We start from the raw sequence: 15,771 nt of genomic DNA on the forward strand, positions 1-15,771 counted from the left end.
ATGGAACATTACCAACAACGCTAACAGAAGCAATAATTACAGTAATACACAAGAAAGGAAAAGATGAGTCGGAGGTGGGTTCATATCAATCCATCTCACTTCTAAATACAGATGGGAAATTATATGCTAAAATTCTTGCTAACAGACTATCACCCTTAATGGATAAACTAATACACCATGATCAAACCGGCTTCATACCTAACAGGAGCTCAGCTTCAAATTTTCACAGATTGTTTGATATTTTATATACAGACAGGAAAACACACAAAGATCTTGCTATTCTTACTCTCGATGCTGAAAAAGCATTCGATCAGACTGAATGGTACTACTTGTTTGAAGTACTTAAACGATTTAATCTTGGTGACAAATTTCTAGATTGGGTGAAACTCCTATACACAAACCTGACAGCTAGAATAAGCACAAATAACAACCTATCCACCTCCTTTCATCTGTACAGAGGAACTCGGCAAGGCTGCCCGTTATCCACCCTCATATTTGCATTAGCAATCGAACCACTCGCGCAAAGCATTCGTCTAGATCCTAAAATACATGTCTATAAAACCAAAACCACAATAAATAAAATTTCCTTATACACAGATGATATTCTTTTATATTGCACAAATCCAAAATGTTCAATTCCAGTGGTCCTAGATAAAATAAATTTATTTGGCAAATTTTCTGGTTATCATATCAATCAGGCGAAAAGCATAATGATGCCTGCCCAACACATCCCTAAATCAACTCTAAACCAGTTTCCTTTCAAAATTTCAATGGATGAATTTACATATTTAGGCATAGAGGTCACAAGACAATTTTCATCACTCATTCAGGCACATTTTTCACCTCTATTGGAAGAACTAAAGAACAAGATTGAATTTTGGAAAACACTACCAATCTCACTACTAGGAAGAATAAATGCTATAAAAATGATTTTTCTACCACAAATTTTATATCTCTTTCAAAATATTCCTATATTCTTAACCAGACGTCGCGCAGCACTCTGAGGCGCCGTCGTCAGCCTGTTTCAAGCTGAAAACCTCCACATTTCAGGCTCTATTGATCCAGGACGTCGTGAGAGAACAGAGAAGTTTCAGAAGAAGTCGGTTTCAGCATTTTTTCCGGATATTCCACTGTTAAAGGAGATTTTTTAATGAAAGACGTGCGGACGGATTGCAGCGTCGGCGGCTCGCAGCCGCTGCAATGCTCCACCACAGGAAAAACACCTCTGTTGGAAGCCTTAAGGACAAGTTGGAACATGTCCAGCTGTTAAACAATTTCTCATATACTCACTCCACTGAAAGCCATCAAAAGTCGCCTGGATTTTACAAATGGTTATCAACACGGAGGTGTTTTTTCTGTGCCGACGTGCGGACAAATCTCCTTTAACAGTGGAATATCCGGATAAAATGCTGAAACCGACTTCTTCTGAAACTTCTCTGTTCTCTCACGACGTCCTGGATCAATAGAGCCTGAAATGTGGAGGTTTTCAGCTTGAAACAGGCTGACGACGACGCCTGGGACCGCTGCGTGACGTCTCGCTCCGTGGAAGTTATAGTTAAGTTGTTATAAAGCGTAAAATGAGTTCCTTGTCAGCTAATGTCTGCAGAGTTAATCAGAAAGGTTTGTGCATGTTAAAAACTTGGAGCAGAGATCAGGCGGAGAGCTTTGTCTTGTACTTTTCCTGCAGCTGAAGGGTAATTCTGGGCTTATGAAAGCTCCGGTGCTAATTTAGCACAAGTGGACAGGCAGCTTGGCTATCACTGAAAGCGCGTCACATCAGACAAGTAATCTGTGCCCCAATAACTGCTATGATGACAACCTGTAACGTTAACTAACTAAAAACCTGTCCCTATGGAAGACAAAACAAACTAAATATGAAATGAGTTGCCCCGGACCACTTAAGCAGTGGCAAGCTTTACAGTGCATCCGGAAGGTATTCACAGCACTTCACTTTTTCCACATTTTATGTTACAGCCTTATTCCAAAATGGAGAAAATAAATTTTTTTCCACTCAAAATTCTACGCAGAATATCCCATAAAAACTAAGAAATCACGTGTACATTCACACCCTTTGTAGTATTCACATCCTTTGCTCAGTACTTTGTTGATGCACCATTGGCAGCAATTACAGCCTCAAATCATCTTGAATATGATGTCACAAGGTTGGTGCACCTATCTTTGGACAGTTTTGCCCATTCCTCTTTACAGCACCTCTAAAGCTCCATCAGGTTGGATGGGGAGCATTGGTGCACAGCCATTTTCAGATCTCTCCAGAGATGTTTATTCGGATTCAGGTCTGGGCTCTGGCTGGGCCACTCAAGGACATTCACAGAGTTGTCTTTAAGCCACTCCTTTGATATCTTGGCTGTGTGCTTAGGGTCATTGTCCTGCTGAAAGATGAACCGTTGCTCCAGTCTGAGGCCAAGAGCGCTTTGGAGGAGGTTTTCTCCCAGGATGTCTTTGTTTATTGCTGCATTCATCTTTCCCTCAATCCTGACTAGTCTCACAGTTCCTGCCACTGAAAAACATCTCCACTGCATGATGCTGCCACCACCATGTTTTACTGTAGGGATGGTGTCTGGTTTCCTCCAAACATGACGTCTGGCATTCACACCAAAGAGTTCAATCTTTGTCTCATCACACCAGAAAATGTTGTTTCTCATGGTATGAGAGTCCTTCAGGTGCCTTTGGGCAAACTCCCGGTGGGCTGCCATGTGCCTTTTACTAAGGAGTGGCTTCCATCTGGCCAGTCTCCCATACAGGCGTGATTGGTGGATTGCTGCAGAGTTGTTTGTCCTTCTGGAAGGTTCTCTTCTCTCCACAGGGGAATGCTGAAGCTCTGACAGAGTGACCATTGGGTTCTTGATCACCTCCCTTCCCTCCTGGGGATGGTCTAAACGTTGGGCTTCAGACCAGAGGATCCTCGGTTCAAAATCCAGCCAGACAAGAAAATCACTAAGGGGCCTTGAGCAAGGTCCTTAATCCCCTAGTGTGTAGTGAGTGCCTTCCATGACAGCACCCTGACATCAGTGTGTGTGTGTGTGTCTGTGTGAATGGGTGAATATGAGGTATAATTGCAAAAAGCTTTGAGCTTCTGATGCAGATGGAAAAGCACTATATAAATGCAGTCCATTTACCATTTTTCCATTTACCTCCCTGACTAAGGCCCCCGATCTTCCCCTATCACTCAGTTTAGATGGGCAGCCATCTCTAGGAAGAGTCCTGGTGGATCCCAGCTTCTTCCATTTACGGATGATGGAGGCCACTGTGCTAACTGGGACCTTCAAAACAGCAGAAATGTTTCTGTACCCTTCTCCAGATTTGTGCCTTGAGACAATCCTGTCTCCGAGGTCTAAAGACAATTCCTTTGTTTTCATGCTTGGTTTGTAAACAGTTATGGACATGCGTGTATGTGTACATTTGCAAAAATCTAAAAAAAAAAAAAAAAAAAAAGCTTTCTCCACATTGTCATTATGGGGTATTGGGTGCAGAATTTTGAGGAAAAAAAATGAATTTCATCCATTTTGGAATCAGGATGCAACATAAAATGTGGAAACCGTGAAGCACTGTGAATACTTTCTGGATGCACTGTAGCTTAGCACATAAGCACATATTGGTGATGGACAACAGATGGAGCCAGTCAAACACTGTATCGAGTGAAAAAGAAAGTGATGCAACTTACACACAGGACTTAGTTGACCCACCTGCTTCCTTTAAACCTTCAGTGTGGAAAATTCCGAGTTCCCTGTGACCTGTAGCAGCAGTCGAGAGCAAGTTCTGAATTACACGAAGACTGTGTGCGATGTTGTTCTGCACTTATCCGGTATATGAAGGGAAACACGTCACTGTTCACTAAAGAAATCTAACCTTATACATATGCTTTTGTCTTTTTCTTGTTGTTACTTTTTTAACCCACTGTACTGAACATGTACCGAATCGTAATGTCTAAACACGAGTGTGAAGAATAAATTAATTTACCAAAAAGCACACATTGAGGATGATCTGTAAAGTCTTATTAAGCATTACGTGCTCCGGCCAAGCCAACGTTACTGAACAGAAATAATAGAGATTATTCAATATTGTTCATGCAAGAAATAAATGTTTTATCCATAAAAATACTTCAGTCAAACATTAATTTCATGCATGTCCAGGTCTTTTGACATAGCGCAAGAAATGTACAGTGGCTACTATGGTTACTAAATAGAATAAGTGCATTATGAATATGTCTGTCTATAAATAAAACAGTTTGTGATTTTAAAATAAATAAAAAGCACCAACATCCAAACACAAAACTGTCACTCAATCAGTCACCACGCAGACCTGTCACATGCCCTCCAGTATACTGCAGTGGGTGATTAAGATTTAAAGGGAACATAAACAGGGAACAAACACACATACAATCATAAATGAATAAAATTCATTATTTAAAAAAGGGCTGTATTAAGAAAGAAAAACTTCAAAGTTTAGCATGCAAAAACTTCATACTTCAGTTGTGTTGTCATGTGTTTCGTTCAAAGGTTGCTGGACTAAAAAAGTAAACTTTAACCATTCTCCAAAAGCATGACAGATAACAGAGAGCTGCTACATCATGAGTCATCAGCCATAACTACTGGGTAAAGGCTCGTGTGTGTGTGTGTGTGTGTGTGTGTGTGTGTGTGTGTGTGTGTGTGTGTGTGTGTGTGTGTGTGTGTGTGTGTGTGTGTGTGCGCGCGAGCGTGTGTATGTGCTTGTGTATATGTCCTTATCTCCAGCAGTGAGCTGAAAAAGTAATGGGGAGCGTCGTGTAATTATAATAGAGAGCACCTCCTTTCACCAGACAAATAATGATAGCTCTTCAACTGCCACTGTGAAAAACTGAACGTGTGCTCATATTCAAATAGGACATATGTGCACGCTGTCCTCACCTGCTCCAGTTTCCAGTGGAACTCAGCGGGTCTGAAAGTGTCAACCCGAGTGAAATCTCTTCTCAGTAGGAACACAAGGCGACAGTTGTGCACATACAGTGAGTAATGGTGGCGGTTCATTTCTGCAACGGGAAAGTGGTCACACAGAGAAAAACAAACATGCACACAATTATACGTAATGCTGCATGACACTGCGTTACTCAATACGATTATGGCTTCTAGTTTTGAGTGCTGCAAAAATGTTGTTGTCACTCTAAACTGGCACAGCAGTATTCTCTCAAAGCGCCACGCAGGCGTCAATAAAACATGAAGCTAATGCTGCCACACTGCGCATTTTGCAGGTTTAGCCCTTCTTTAGCATCCATAACAGGTACATCGACCTGGCAAATGAATCTCAAGCAAACACAGGAATGTTTTAAAACAACATTTTCTAAAAATAATATAACAACACACGCCAAAGTCACAATAAAGTTACTGTGCACATCCAGTATGTATCACCTGAACTCTTGTGGATAACATTTCTTTTCTTGTTTTGTATTAACACAAACAAGGTACTCTGGAAATGAAATGATGTAAACAAGCATGAGAGCAAAGGAGTCTAGCTGGTCTAAAAGGCTTCATTTGGTGCTACAAACATGAACGCATGTGCAAACATGCTGCTGGTGCACTTTATTACTGCACTGTAGCACAAATCTATAGTAGTCCTCTGAACAGAATTTAAAAAAATGTTCACAATCAACTAAGCACATAAATTAACATTTGACAGTCAGCTGTTTTCAGGTCTGATTTACAACCATTAACAAAGGGCTTGTTGTAATGACCAGGATGAAAGCATGACTTTATCACATAAATTGGTAGTATAACAACTCCAACATAAAATTCTCTTCAGTGAGAGTCTATTATGTCCAAAAAACAGCTAGCGGCGGGACAGACAGTGTCCATTTGGTGTCTTATCCAGAGAATGTTGCAGAAATGTGCAAGTTTTAATCACAAAGTAGTCTGAATACCACAAGCTCTACTTTTATGAAACAGTGACAATGCCTGAGCAAGGATGAGGTGGAAGAGATTCTCTTCTGTGTTACACACTACTCTACAATCCACAGTTTCCCTTTGAAAAAACTTTGTGCGCTATTCCAGACAGACACAGCAATAATCATTATTTCTTTAATTTATAACTGTAGTTCAGAAATTAAAACAATATTTTCGCACTAAGTATGATATACTTTATTTCTATTGCAGGGTGGTTTCATCAGTTTTGATGTGAAAAAAAAATTCAAATTCAAATATTTTTCACCATTTTGTCAAAGACAAGTGACTGTTCCTGTTATAATTATGCACTGGTTAAAGAAATGTGTTGATTCCTTAAGAATTAGTGGCGCAAACAGGCCAGTTCCTTGATATTTGTGGAAACAGTAGACAGCTGGAATGAACACATATTTTATTATTTTCATGTTTAAGTGGAGTTGGACTCTTTTGATGTTTTCCCATCATTTTAAAATCATTTCACTGTAATAAAATCCTCTTTGTGCATTCAATTCCTGAAAATTTATGCCCCTAAAATATTTTGGAAACTTCTTTGCAGAATATGCCAAACAACAGATTAACTCTGACAATTCAAACAACAACACCAGAAAGTTTAACAGTATCAATTTCAATTTCAATTTATTTTCATTTATATAGCACCAAATCACAACAGAGTTGCCTCAAAGTGCTTCACACAGGTAAGGTCTAACCTTACCAACCCCCCAGAGCAACAGTGGTAAGGAAAAACTCCCTCTGAGGAAGAAACCTCAAGCAGACCAGACTCAAAGGGGTGACCCTCTGCTTGGGCCATGCTACAAGCATAAATTACAGAACAATTGACAGAACAATTCACGGACGAACATACAAGAAATGCTATTGGTGCACAGGACAGGAAGATCGCCAACACGAATACAACTCCCATCTCTGGATGGAGCTGCACCTTAAACAGAGAGAAAAAACAGAATCAGGCATCAGAAGGACAAAAAATACTGTATAATTTGCCAGCATTAAACAACAAGAAAAACAGAGAAATACTAAGGTGATCGCCGGCCACTAGCCCTAAACTTCACTAAAAGACCCAGAATTTAGGTAAAGTTGAGGCCGCGGCCCGCTCCAATTACTAATAAATGAATTAAAAGAGTAAAAAGCGTAAAACAAAACTGTACCAGTATGCTAGCCATATGAAAGGGAAAATAAGTGCGTCTTAAGTCTGGACTTGAAAATCTCCACAGAATTTGACTGTTTTATTGACGCATGGAGATCATTCCAAAGAACAGGGGCACGATAAGAGAAAGCTCTGTGACCCGCAGACTTGTTATTCACCTTAGGGACACAAAGTAGTCCTGCACCCTGAGAACGTAAAGCCCGGGCTGGTACGTAAGGTTTAATTAGGTCAGCTAGGTAGGGAGGTGCCAGTCCATGAATAATTTTATAGGTTAGTAGCAGAACCTTAAAATCTGATCTCACTGGGACAGGAAGCCAAGGAAGGGATGCCAAAATGGGTGTAATGTGGTTGTACTTTCTGCTTCGTGTCAAAAGTCTGGCTGCAGCATTTTGTACCAACTGGAAACCCCTAATGCTAGACTGCGGTAAACCAGAAAAACCAGAACCAGAACATTGCAGTAGTCCAATCTAGACGAGATGAACACATGGATCAGGGTCTCAGCATCAGCCATAGACAGGATGGGACAAATCTTCGCTATATGTTGCAGGTGGAACAGTATAGCTTAGAAAATCTCATAACCAAACCACAGAAACGTTTTACAATTTTTTTGACACAGAGTTTGAATTCAAAAACAGGTAGCCGCATCAAAAAATGCCTTGAAAACTGAGAAAATACTTGCAAACACAGAGAACATAAACAAATATATCCTACAGCACATGCAACTATTTGAGAATATATCTGCTACAATTTCCTACAATGCACACAAAAATACAGAAGTATTGCAGACAGCCACAGCATAATGAAAGCATAAACAATGCAAACACAAGTTTCTGCCCAGAGGATCTTTACTTTACTGTTCAGTGCCTTACAAATAAAATCACAGAATATGGAAATATAGGTAGACTAAGAGCAAAAATAAATAAAGAAAACTTACTCAACTTTGCAAACCAGGTAGAAATAAAGATAATAGAGTGCAACAATGTACTCAATGGTCCATAATTAAAAGGCCTCCAGGCAGCAATCTCTAATGTTGCTTGGACTTTCATTGTGCTTTAGCTATTTGCAGTGTGGCTGTGTTTTGGGTGTCCTTGTGTGAATTTTTTAGCAGACATGTTATTAAATTAAATTGTTGCATGCGCTGCAGGTTACATTTTTGTTCTCAGTGCTTTCAAGCATGCTCTCAGCTTGCAAGGTGCTATTGAATGAATGCAGTGGATTTTCCTTGTATTTCTGTTTTTCTGCATTTGCAAGTGTTTGCCTAAATTTGGAAGTGTTGTGGCCTTTTTCGGCCAGCATACTATAGCTATTTATGTGTGATTTCAAGTGTACCGATTGTAATCTTCTCGGTTAAAGGCACAACAGTGTAACAGTGCTGCAACATTTTTTGCAGCAATAAGTGAATATCTAATATCTCTGATAACTCCACCTGATAATTATCTTAAATCCAGTTAAGTTAGTCCCTGACTACTTTAAAAGATTTAACAATTACCATAAAATAAAACCCATTAAATTTTTTAAGGACAAAAAAAGTACAACAAAAATACTAAATCAAGACTTAAAGTTCAATCAAGTCTCATAAAAAGTTCACTGAAACAGGTATGTTTTTAGCTACTTCAATAAATTCACTGAGCTCGCCTCCCTTTAAAAAAGGTTGCTCCACACTTTAGGGGCAGAAAGCAGCTCATCCACTTTCCTTTTGAGTGTAAAATCTAAGACCAGAAAGGGAGGATCAAAGTGATTGTGGAAGAAGCTAAAATTACAAGAGAATCTGATATGTAGGACAGACTTTCATCATTCAAAGATGTTTGTAACAGTAAGACACATTAAAAAGTGTATACGCGCTTAGGAGACACCTCGGTTGGAAGATGAGTTCAGTGCTCGCTCCAATAATGGGTAATCATGAGTTTGCCCCAGGGCTTATAGGTACATCTTTTAAGCAATGGGAAACTAAAGGGAATACACTGTGTTCGTGACCTTTTTATACAAGGCACTTTTGCTAATTTTGATCAACTAAAAGAGAAGTATAACATTAACAGGGGAGATTTCTTTAAATTTTTACAAGTTCGCAGCTTTGTGAAGGAGATGTTTCCCTCTTTTCCCGGTCAACCCCCTGAATACGAGTTGAACTCAATTATTTTAAATGACCCACTGACAAAAGGCTCAATTTCTAAGGTCTATAATGATCTGTCAGATATGGAAATATCTGCCCTCTCTAGGCCACCTGAAGGAAGCTTGGCAAAAGGACCTTGGAGTAAACATATCGGACTCCCAATGGAACAAGGCTCAGGATAATGTCCACTCATCTTCAATCTGCGCTCGACACAGATTATTGCAATTTAAAGTTTTGCATAGACTCATCTGTCCAAGCAACGTTTGACTAAAATGTTTCCTGGGACAGACCCATCATGTGACCGTTGTGGCCAGAGTCCGGCCTCATTGGCTCATACCTTTTGGAGCTGTCCAAACATCTACAATTACTGGGCAATGGTATTTCAGATGCTCTCTGAGATTTGCCATATACGTTTAGTCCCAGACCCCGTTCTTGCCTTATTTGGTGTTGCCCCAATTACAACTAATCTTTTAATTAAACAAAAACTGTAATAAAATTCATGGTGCTTCTGGCTAAAAGATTAATACTGTTGAATTGGAAGCAAAAGAACCCACCCTCCTTTACTAATTTATACTGGATATAATGAAACATGTACAATTAGAAAAAATTAAATTTGAGCTGAAAGGCAAGGTGGACACATTCTACGGGATATGGCAACCGTTCCTAGATTACTTTAACAGGTAAAGTGATTATATTTGTGATAGGTGACCCACCCCACTCTCATTCTTTCTCTCTTTCTCTTTTTCTTCTCTTCTTTTTCTTTTCTCAACTCTCTGTATTTTTTGTATTTGTTCCTAATTTTGTATGTGTCAAAAAAGAAAAAACCTTAATAAAGAGATTTAATAAAAAAAAAGTGTATACACGCACACACACACACAGGAAAATGATTTAAGTAGTAAGTACTAAAAACCAATCAAAATAAATATCTTATATGAATACCCCTTATCTTTAAGACTGACTTATTGTAGTTGAACTATTTCATGTTTTTACAAGAACATTATGCGGCTCATTTCTTTATTCATGAATTATTATCCCTTGTTTGTTATCTTTGTAGAATCATGTATCAGGCTGTATATCAGACTTTACATAATCAGAAATAATCCGTAAACTTCTTTAATGTTCTATTTTTTTTCAAAAGTACATCAAATTCTGTAACATTTTAAGTTTTATTTTGTTTGAAAATTTAACAAACATTTCACATTGACAAAAAAACTTTAAAATGCCTAAGACTTTTGCACACCACGGCATATTTATGTAAGTGCAGGTGGTGTCCTCACCAGTTTTGTCAGAGCTACACAGTAAGGTTTCCTTCTCGCTCTGAGTCCTGAACTGGGCCCGTGTTTCATCCATGTTGCAATGGTGAACTGGTCTGTTAGGTTTTGTGGCACCACGTGATCTGGAACATTGGCAGCCTGATGCCCATCAAACCTGTAGATTGAGGTCAGTGTCTCGGCCACTGTCAGTTGTCAAAGATGCTGGCCAGTTGGTGGAAGGGCTCGGGGAGGGAAGGAGGTCGGTGCTGCCTGATGCTGCACCTAGATGTCAGAACATCAGCAAAATGTGTTATACAACAGACACAGTCTGAGAAGTGGAGATTAATCATCTTAGGTCCCACTGGGGAGAGAATTCATTGCACAAGAATTGAGTATACAAATTACGGCAGTCATTGTCGTCCGCAACAAAGTTGGCCAAAAATGACAATTTTGCGCATATGTGGTGGAAACAGCGGCTGTAATGCGCATGTGTGGCATCTGCATTGCAGTCATAACAGAAGCGCACCCGCTTTTTTCGTGGCCAATCTGTATCCATTCGCCACAACTTTATTTAGTTTAGTTTGTGATGTGAATGTGATAGGCACACTATATATCCATTTTACACACTGTCCCAGTCCGCTGCCAAGCTGGCAATTCCCGTCAGTTGCGGATATCAGCGGATAACAGGGATATACAGAGCATAGATTGTTTATGTAGTGAGTATGTATTGCGTATGTAAGGCGGATGTCATCTGCAACCAAATTTTGTGCAGCTCAAAAAATCCTGACAATGGAAAAAACATGCCTCTGCGGATACTTGCGGACGTGTGCGGATGTGTCGGGCGCCTCATAAAAGCATGTTTCATGGATATTGCGGCTGTTTAGCGAATATGAACCAATTTTGTGCGCAAATCTTCCTAAACGCCAGTGGGACCGGGCCCTTATATTACACAGCTGTGCACTCGGGTTGTTACAATCACAAAAGTGACCGTTTGGATCAGATATAAATCATTTTTCAGATCAGCAACACAACACACACACAAAAAAAGCAAAACAACTCGTCCACCATTCGGAAGATTCAGACGGCTTTCGGTGGCTTTTTCAGTCGTGTGACTATCCAAGAAATTGTGAAGAAGTAACGCATGTTACAACATGTCCCGTGAGGCTTCAACACGAAGGCGCTTTTGCTGCGCTGTCAGCTTCGTGCCGAAGCCATCGGCATGAATTTCGCTGCACTCTTTTCATGGCAAAATCTTCTGTCACAGTGGAAATGTGCCGAAAAAGTGCTGATGTCCACACTCTTCCGCAATTTTTGGATAGTCACACGACGGTCCACATCACCACAGCGTTTCACTTTGGAATGATCCGGTCATTTTCAGCATGTTGATGGCTGCCTGGAGCGCGGCGCGCTCTCCACCGTTGTCTGGCCGTCTTTAACCGGGTTGTACCACTCCTTAATCTGTGTGATGCCCAGAGGATCGTAACCGAAAGCCGTCTGAATAATCCGAATGGTTTCCACCTGGCTGTCGCCCAGTTTCTGGCAAAAATTTGATGCAGTCGCGCTGCTCCAGTCGTTCCGCCATTTCCTTGCAAAGAAAAAATGACGAGAGACTCCACCCATCCTCACACAAAGGCTGTTTACAAGCAAATGACGCAATCGACAGGCGTGAAAAAATTCACGCATGCGCACGAAGGTTCAAGGTTTGCTCATGCAAGCATACGTGATTCAAATCCATCAGGTTTTTGAAAAAAATAAAAAGGTCGGATACTTTTCTAACAGACCTCATATATATATGTATGTATATATATATATATATATATATATATATATACACATATATATATATATATGCACACACACACACACATCTTCAACCGCTTATCCAAGATCAGGGTACGGGGAGGACTGAAGCCTAACCCAGCAGTCACAGGGCATGAGGCAGCGTGCACTTTGCCTCATGCCCTGCAGCAGCAGGTCTGAGAGAGACACAAATTTAAAAAAAAAATAAAAAAATCAGGAAATCACATTTTATGATTTTTAAATCATTAATTAGCATTTTATTGAATGAAGTAATTATCTGATCACCTACCAACCAGCAAGAATTCCAGCCAGTACATTCTGAGTGCCGGTCCCAAGCCCGGATAAATGAGGAGGGTTGCGTCAGGAAGGGTATCCGGCGTAAAACAAGCCAACCCAACTATGCAGACTAAGAATCAAATTTCCATACCGGATAGGTCGCTGCCCGGGTTAACAACGTCCACCACTGGTGCTGTTGCCCAACAGGGTGCTGCTGGAAATTGGGCTACTGCTGGGCGAAGATGATGAAGAAGAGGAGGAGAACGTTCCACAAACAGCGGGAGAGAAGAAAACTAGAAGGGTGGAAATGAGAGTCTGGACTTTGAATGTTGGTAGTATGACTGGTAAAGGGAGAGAGCTGGTTGATATGATGGAGAGGAGAAAGGTAGACATATTGTGTGTGAAAGAGACCAAGTGAAGAGAAGTAAGAGCAGGAGCATCAGCAGTGGGTACAAGTTGTTGTACCATGGTGGAGGACAAGAAGAGAAATGGTGTTGGGGGTCATTTAAAGGAAGAGTATGTTAAGTGTGTTGGCGGTTTAAGCGAGTGTCTGACAGGGTGATGAGTGTGAAGTTGGAAATTGAAGTGGTGATGATGGATATCATCGGTGCATATGCCCCACAGGTAGGCTTGTGAGATGAAGGAGAAAGAAGATTTCTGGAGTGTGTTAGATGAGGGTGGTGGAGAGTGTGCCCAAGCATGAAAGAGTGGTGATAGGAGCAGACTTCAATTGGGCATGTTGGTGAAGGGAACAGAGGTGATGAGGAAGTAATGGGTAGATATGGTATCAAGGATAGGAATGGGGAAAGACAGATGGTAGTTGATTTTGCAAAAGGATGGAAAAGGGCTGTGGTGAATACCTACTTTAAGAAAAGGGAGGAGCACAGGGTTAACATATAAGAGTGGAGGAAGGTGCACACAGGTGACCTTGCATCTCCTCTTCTTATAGGAGATGTCAAGCTAAAAGAAATCAGAGACTGTAAGGTGGTGGCAGAGAGAGTGTTGTTAGACAGCATAGGATGGTTGTTTGTAGGATGAATTTATAGGTAAAGAAGAAGAGAGTGAGAGCTCAACAAAGGATCAGATGGTGGAAGCTGAAGGAGGAAGACTGTTGTGTGAAATTTAGCGAGCAGGTGAGAGAAGCACTGGTTGGAGGGGAAGCAAGTTTGGACAACTGGAAAAGTATCTGCAAGATGTGGTGAGGGAGACAGCTAGGACAGTACTGGGTATGACATCTGGACAGTGGACGGAATACAAGGAGACTTGGTGTGGAATGAAGAGGTCCAGGAAAGCATAAGGAGAAAGAGGTTGGCAAAAACGTTTTGGGATAGTCGTAGAGACGAAGAAAGTAGATGGGAGTACAAGGATATGCGGTGTAAGGTGAAAAGAGAAGTGGCAAAAGCAAAGGAAAAGGCATATTGCGAGCTGCACCAGAAGTTAAATAGTAAGGAAGGAGAAAGGACTTGTACCGATTGGCTAGACAAGGGACAGAGCTGGAAAGGATGTGCAGCATGGTTAGGGTGGTAAAAGATGCACATGGTAATGTGCTGACAAGTGAGGAGTGTGTGCTGAGAAGGTGGAGGGAATATTTTGAAGAGCTGATGAATAAAGAAAATGAGCGAGAGAAAAGGCTGGATGATGTGGTGAGAGTAAATCAGGAAGTACAAGAGATTATTAACGATGAAGTGAGGGCTGCTACGAAGAGGATGAAGAGTGGAAAGGCAGTTGGTCCAGATGACATTCCAGTGGAGGCATAGAAATGTCTAGGAGAGATGGCAGTAGAGTTTCTAACCAGATTGTTTAATAACATCTTGGAAAGTGAGAGGATGCCTGAGGATGGAGACGAAGTGTGCTGGTCCCTATTTTCAAGAACAAGGGTGATGTGCAGAGCTGCAGTAACTACAGAGGCATAAAGTTGATCAGCCACAGCATGAAGTTATGGGAAAGAGTAGTAGAAGCTAGGCTTAGAAAACAGGTGAAGATCTGTGAGCAGCAATATGGTTTCATGCCGAGAAAGAGCACTACAGATGCAATGTTTGCTCTGATACTGTACTGTGAAGAAGTACAGAGAAGGCCAGAAAAGTTACATTGTGTGTTTGTGGCCTTGAAAAAGCTTATGATAGGGTGCAAAGAGAAGAGCAGTGGTATTGTATGAGGACGTCTGGAGTGGCAGAGAAGTATGTTAGAGTAGTGCAGGACATGTACAAGAATAGTGTGACAGCGGTGAGATGCGCAGTTGCAATGACAGACTCATTCAAGTGGAGGTAGGATTACACCAAGGATCAGCTCTGAGTCCTTTCTCGTTTGCAGTGGTTATGGACAGGTTGACGGATGAGATCAGACAGGAGTCCCCATGGACTATGATGTTTGCCGATGACATTGTGATCTGTAGTGAGAGTAGAGAGCAAGTTGAGTCTAGTCTGGAGAGGTGGAGATGTGCTTTGGAGAGAAGGGGAATGAAAGTCAGTAGAAGACTGAGTACATTCGCAATCCTGAGAATTCAATTTTGTTTTAGCACTCTGGGGTCAATCTGAGCTGGGAATGAAGGGCTGGATGTACTTATTATTATAATATAACTTTGTTTTCGCAGCCTCTAACGACTGGGAGTAAGAGAACGTTTTGACTGTTGTGATGTGGTGCTTAGTGTGAAGGAGTGTGAAGGACAGGACACTTCAGGCAGATGCAGAACAGCTGACCTGTGTAAAAGAAAGTGTTCTTCCTTACAGCTGCACTTATTGACGTATGCGTTTATGTTACGGGAAGAAACTTGTCTTGCGTCATCACCCCCACCCTTAGGACAAGTTTTTTGTTTATGTGATGAGGGCGTCTCTTAATAAAAAGAGCGGAAAAGCAGGCCAGACTTTAGTGTAGCCTTGGTGTACAGCCTGACTGCACTCCGCGCGTAAAATTTGACTTTCTGTCTCACTGGTGTTTCTTGACTCTGTTTGTCTTGTTAAAGGTTTTAAAAATGTTTGGAGGAGAAAATACCCAACAGGCTCCACATTGTAACATGAGATATTTACACAGAAAGATGTTAGACAGAAAGATTTTTTAACTTTTAATTAAATACGTACCTGAAATCCCTGAAGTGTTACTGGAAAATATTGACACGCATGTCATCAGTGCTCACCCGGTGTTCCTGCTCCACATGGAGAACTGAGTAATTTTATAACTTTTTCTTGAGATTTCATCGCATGTGGAGCCAGGATCGCATTAAGGCTGTGGTAAATGAGACGTTAT

At 41.0% G+C, this 15,771-nt stretch overlaps 1 protein-coding gene across 1 annotated transcript in view; it reads right to left on the minus strand.

Annotated features, from left to right (window-relative positions):
* LOC117521133 (calsyntenin-2-like) overlaps positions 1-15,771 on the minus strand; it is a 604,232-nt gene that overhangs the window by 70,900 nt on the left and 517,561 nt on the right. The window contains exon 9 of the mRNA XM_034182465.1: positions 4,905-5,026. Coding sequence (XP_034038356.1) covers positions 4,905-5,026 — 122 coding nt within the window. The remainder of the gene's footprint in view (positions 1-4,904; positions 5,027-15,771) is intronic.

Source organism: Thalassophryne amazonica, chromosome 12, assembly GCF_902500255.1.
Source record: "Thalassophryne amazonica chromosome 12, fThaAma1.1, whole genome shotgun sequence".
NCBI lineage: Eukaryota > Metazoa > Chordata > Actinopteri > Batrachoidiformes > Batrachoididae > Thalassophryne > Thalassophryne amazonica.